General features: G+C 40.5%; 1 protein-coding gene across 5 annotated transcripts in view; it reads right to left on the bottom strand.

Annotated features, from left to right (window-relative positions):
* Positions 1–1,385: 1,385 nt before the first annotated feature.
* The window catches only part of SYNPO2 (synaptopodin 2), a 295,612-nt gene continuing 290,997 nt past the window's right edge, over positions 1,386–6,000 (bottom strand). For all 5 annotated transcript variants that reach the window (XM_066318416.1, XM_066318419.1, XM_066318418.1 and 2 more), the window contains one exon: positions 1,386–3,115. In XM_066318416.1, the coding sequence (XP_066174513.1) occupies positions 2,549–3,115 (567 nt within the window). In that variant the 3' untranslated portion in view covers positions 1,386–2,548. The remainder of the gene's footprint in view (positions 3,116–6,000) is intronic.

Here is a 6,000-nt window from a genome sequence, read left to right as displayed (position 1 = left end):
GAATGTTTTCCTGTAATGCCACGTGATCACAGCATTAAAGCCTTTCCAAGATCACTTTGTATCATAACTTTTTTGCAATATCAAAATCTAAAAACACTTTTGGAAATTTTTTTATTCCATGTACCATAAAATTAAGCTCACACTTGCTTCTGGTAGATGCATGACCTCAGAATTCACAGCAATATTTTCAGTGGGAATGTAAATTTAGGTGTCCAATTTCAAATAATGGTGTTGGGTAAAAAAAATATGCCTTAATGCACTCATTAATCTGGTTTTCTGTTTACTGACGTAAAGGAAACAGTTAAAACCAGAAACTTGAACTTGACCTGAGAACAGGAACTTGTTTTCTTATGGTAATATGGACCACAGGTCAGCAAAATATGTAAGAGGCATGCACATTTCAGAAGGTAGGCCTTCTGTGAAGCGCATATGCACTGGTATTTATTGAAGAGTTAAGGCCTTGATGACCTTGAGCGATAAAGTTCACTGAATTTCAATTTGATTTATAATTTAACTGAAATGAAGTGAAGATTTGGCATGTATTTCCCAGGCAATAGGTTTAGATCTGAGTACAAGCCCTCAAGGCAAAGGAGACTTCCGCAGTCCCACTGGTGGAATATTCCCAGTTGTGATAAAAGGGACTCTGTGGAGGAACATCTATTTCTGCCTGTGTGGCAGGAAAAGTTACTCTGATTATGTGCATATATAACTCTGAGGTGCAAAGCTCATTTTCAGGCATATCATTGCCTTGTTCATGTAATTTTTCTTAATCACTTTTTTTTTTCTTTTTTGCAAGTTCATATTGTGAAATAAATCTGTAAAATGCTTTAGCAATATGATCCTATTCTAAAGGGTTTACCACTCTCATGTCTTCATTTCCTGACTGGTCATAAGGATCAGTTGAATTTTAGGGAGACTTCTGTTTGGCTACAGAATTTCTGCCAACTTAAACTCATTAAGGCTGCATTTTTCCTGTAATTATTTGCTTTTAGGGGAAGTTCCAGCTCAACTGAACTTGGATTTAATTTTCCTTTCTCCTCCGTACCAATAACATTCTATAATTGCTATAAGTAAGAATTCTTTGCAGATGGGAATATTTGGTGCTATATTTTTTCTTGCCACTTATACATTTTAGCTCTTTCTAATCTAATCCCTTCACTCAGAGTGACAGCCTTACTGAAACTAAGGATAGTTAACAGTGCTTCTGCAATAATTTCAGCTGGCTGTGCTTCACAGATCCTTCAAGAATTCTCCACTAAATAAGGAGGATTGGCAGCCCTTTGTAAAACTCGGGGTGTTCGTTTAATGCTTTAACAACATCCAAACTATCCAGGAAACTTGGAACACACACATTTTTAGACACATATTTCTACTTCTATTGCAGATGCAAGTTATGTCTCACCAGCAAAAATTATTCACCATCCCTTCAGATCCATCAACACCACTGAGGTATAACCAAGCACCCAAATATCTGCTCCTAGACTCACACTGTGCACCACGTATCAGAAACCCCCTGGCACATACCAATTCCTACGTAGAGAAGGAACTGTTCTTGCTAAACAACTTTCCTATGTCTTCCCCACTAAGGACACAACTCAAAAGCTTTCTAAACATTGAGCTACCTTAGAAACACGAATAACTGCCCAGCTAGTTGGATGGCCAGGCACTGGAGCAGCAAATGCTCAGCAAATAGTGCATTTCACAGAGAAAAATAAAGGCTGTTCAGCCTCTGACTTGTTTGACAGTTTATTACAAAAATAACTTGCGATCCAGTTTAAATACACTCCTCATCTCTTTTGTTGTTCAAGTATCATGGTATTGATCTCTATTGACAACGCCTTTCTTCCTGGTGTTTTCAGAATAATTACAAGATGTAAAACTTGATTGAAACTGTCTTGAAATCCACCTGAAATGAGTGACTGTGTATGATTTCCTGTATCTACATATTGTGGTGATTCAGGTACCATTGCCACAGTAAAAATATTCATGGATTTACTTTCTTAACTCATTATAGAAAGGCAGTAAAAAAAACATATGGCAAATAAGCCAGTGCTTCAAAGTCTTCCACTTCCATTAGAACTCTTGCAAATACGACTATATTTAGTCTCTTGGAACTCATGTCAAACATACTCAGAAAACCTACAAGATCCTGAAAAATACTTAACTGGTTTTAAAATGCCCTTATTTTACCTTTTTTGGGTTTTTTCCCTCATTAGCTTAACTGCAAGCATTTTTGCTGTCACTTTCTACATATTTGCTAGATTTTTGCATCAGGTACATGGATTGCCCCACTTTCATCTCCCCCTCACCCCAAGAAATGCATATTTTTGCCTTTTGACAAACAGAACAATCCTAGGTGTAAAACTGAGTCTATTCTAGAGGCTGCTAGCACTGCAGTCATGTGAAAACTGTGCTCCGTTCAATTTTGTCTCCTCATTTTTTTTTACTTCAGAGATCACCAGGCCAGCAAGAAACTTTCCTTCTCCAACTCAGATCTTAGGGCTTGCTGAGCTGGAGGAAGGGAAAACGCCCCAGGCCCTTCAGCTACTCATGTTGGACGCCTCCATCCCCTTGGCTGTGGATTGTAGTTGGAATCAGCTGTTGACAAGCAATAGTCAGACCTGGAATCCATGGACAGGATGTCGGGATCCGTTGTGGAGCGCTGAGTGCAGTAGGGATACTGCAGCTTAGGGCCAGCCTGGCTGGGGGCACTTGGGGCAGCCAGGGAGCCTTTTTGGGGTGATAGAACCCCCGACTGCTTCCCTCCTAGCCAGGCTACGCTACCACTTGGGGCTGGAGGCTCATAAGAAACTTTAAGTTTCCATTCATCTGGTGGCTCAGGAAGCGTTTTCCTGCGAGCAGCTGATACCACGTTAGCAGCAATGGATTCCTGCATGCTCTGGGGGCCAAAAGCTTCATCCACTAGGCCGAGGGGAGATCTGGCTGCTGCTTCCCAGGGAGTCAGTCTCTTGCCAGGCTTGTCAGCTGCTGCATCTGCCTTGCTGAAGTAGTCAGGGGCAGGCTGAAATACAAGAGGAGAAGTGGGAGACATGGCTCGAGGAATGAATGAAGAAGGTCTCCCGGGAAGCGACAATGAGCGGCCGCTGCTTCTTCCCTAGGAAGACAAAATACCAAATACAGTTATCAAACAGCAAGAAAGGAAGCCCCTTCTCTTCATTTCCAGACTGGAGCAAAAGACCCCGAAGGCACGTGACATCCTGGCAGTCCCTTTTTATGTCTACGGGCATCTTTTAGCACCTCAATTTACTGGAAAAGAAGGAGGCAGAGAAAGAAACAGGAACAAAGACACAGCAAATTGAATTTTTTTAAGCAGACCAAAGACAGGCTTTTACTGAAAAAGTACAGTGGCATTAGCTACTGTGCAGCTTTCCCACTACTTAGCTGGTGTGCCTTGCTCTGAAAAGCCCATTCTTGATGCAGAAGGGAGTCATGTTGTGACAGTTCTCTGTGTGTTTACGAGGCTCTTTCTAACATTAGGCACAGCCTAATTTATTTGATGACAGGCTCTGTCTAGGACATCTGTCCAAGAACATATCTTTGGCAATCTCCTTTTAAGAAAGTCCTTTCTTACTCGAAAATTATTAGACTTATCCTAGTTTTCACTTTTTGGGGCATAAAAGTGAACACAAGCAATTAAAGGCATTAATGCAATCACTCACTTAATACCCTTACATGACGCTACTTTTGGCTTCTTTAAAAGGCAATGCCCTCGGAATTTCAGTACATTCCGACCCACTTATAGGAGCAATCCATTCATTTTTGACAAATCCTAATCTTCTTAGTAACGCAGCACTTTGAAACAGAAACTGTGTTCCTGAGAAGGTTCTGCCCGCAGCAGCCATTTGGCAGCAGGCGAAGGAGGTACAGCCTGTCCCCAGGCCTGACCCTCTCCCTGTGCTGCACAAATCACCTTGTGCTTAGAGCCTCGATAAACGTGCTTCCTCAACTCATTGATTCATGTTCTTGGGCTTAAATGCCTTTAATTCTGAAATCGGCTGTGAAATTCCTGCCTCTTTTTGCCAGAGACTTTGCTAGATTTTAATCTGAACGACATGGCCCTGTGTTACTTTTCCTAATGAGCTTCCCAAAATTAAAACCCTGTGAGCAAGAACTAGAAAGCAGCCAACCAGGTGTATGATCGTTTAAGGTAAAGCTGATCTAACAAAGATTCACATGGAAGTGTCACATTTTAAGTTTTTCTGCCACAGGATCTTGCTGCATTTGAGAAATGTGAACGACCACTGCTTCGGATTTTAAGTCGTATTGCGATATCAGCCTTCTGTATGAGAGATGGAAACTGAGGAAGAGACTTCAGATTTCATCATTTTCAGTCAGTTTGGTCGTACATAGCCTGAATCTCTTTAGAAAAGTGTAGTGACACTCAGGGGTTATGTCATGAGTTTTGACAAGTTTCACCACTGATGCTTTATAACAGGACTATCCTTTCACCTCTTAGCTAAGATCAGCTATTCCCAGTTGGCATTTCCAGAGAGGAAACTCCCCAACATTATTAATCCCACACGCGCACACCCTGATGCTAGAAATTAATCAGATAACCCAAACCACAAGGAATTATGTGGCAATTCAGAATATAAGGCTGAGAATAAGGGAGAAGATAAAGTTGTAGAGAGGGATGAGGAAGTTGATCAAACGGGTCCACCTCATTAGTCCACTTATGTTAGCTCCTCTCAGGAGGGTTCTAGAACAGAAAAGTTCCCCTTTTTCAATGGAAATTCCAGTTCAAAGCCCTGTGAGTACTTTGTAGGATTTCAGAGATGCAGAGGGAAATGATACTGTTGAAACAAGTGTTGGATAAAATGGCTTTTCAAGACATTTAGATGAGATACTGTTTAGCCTTTCCTGTTCAGAGAAAAACTCCAGAGTTCATCAAGTTATGGAGGATCTTTTTGGTGTAAACATAAGTTATAAAGCAGGAATCAATTTTCTTTGACAGAGGTTAATCAGAGAATGATGCGGTATTAAGTGTGTCCCACCACTTTTTATCAAGATGGATCATTCTATTGTATTATTTATGTAGAAGTTCTGATCTGGCCTTTCATTTCCCACTTGATAGCTTGTCTTTAGGAGAGTTCCAAAGACTTTTATTATTATGTTTATAAAAATATATCATTATTAGGCTGGATTTTAACTTTCAAATTCCAAAATGTGAAAATGCACATCTGTTTCCTCTAGCTTTGGTAAAGTTAGGATAATCTCTGCTTCCATGAAGGAAGGACTGAACAGTGTGTGGGTTTAACTAATATTTATCTTCTTGGATTGTGAGAGGACAAAACCTGTGAGGGTAAGTTGCATTCCAGGTGATATACCTGGAAGAAGGCTGAAGTATATGGGAAGAACCTTGTCTATTCCATAAGGGTTTGAAGGAATTTAAGGAAGGAGTTCAGAGAGATCCCCACTTACTAACTAGCACACTACTTTGGTGTTCAGCCCCCTCAAGCTAACAAACACAGACTCTGGAATTAGGGCAACTTCCAGGCACTGGAATCCATCATTCACCTGCTGGACAGCAGCAGCCAGACATGCTAATACTTTCTGATATTTCCCCTTTATATTTTAGTCTTGGAGATACATCTGTTGAGAAGCATGCACTGGAAACAATGCACAAACCCCAGACACAGCAGAAAATATGAAGTGTAAGTAGACAATAATTACTCTCTCCTCTGTCTCCCTTAAGCTCTAAAAAAAGTCATATAAATGGGGGGGTAGAGATTTTTCATTTTTCACTTCAGAAATCAAGGGAGGAGAGAAAAGTGAAATCCTACCAGAATTACTACTTCATCACATTTTGTACTCCTGTAATCTAGTGGTAAAACAGTTATTAGAATATTGAAGTATTATGCAGCAAGACAAACTAGAACCCTCTACAGGGATTAATATGTTCTTTTCCGGTTCCTGGATGTTTTCAGAGGGGAAAAACCTTTTCTACAATAGTTATTGAAGGGAAAGTGATTCCTAAAT

Source organism: Sylvia atricapilla, chromosome 4, assembly GCF_009819655.1.
Source record: "Sylvia atricapilla isolate bSylAtr1 chromosome 4, bSylAtr1.pri, whole genome shotgun sequence".
Taxonomy (NCBI): domain Eukaryota; kingdom Metazoa; phylum Chordata; class Aves; order Passeriformes; family Sylviidae; genus Sylvia; species Sylvia atricapilla.
Note: the sequence above shows the minus strand (reverse complement) of the source record. Positions and strands in the feature narration are given on the sequence as shown.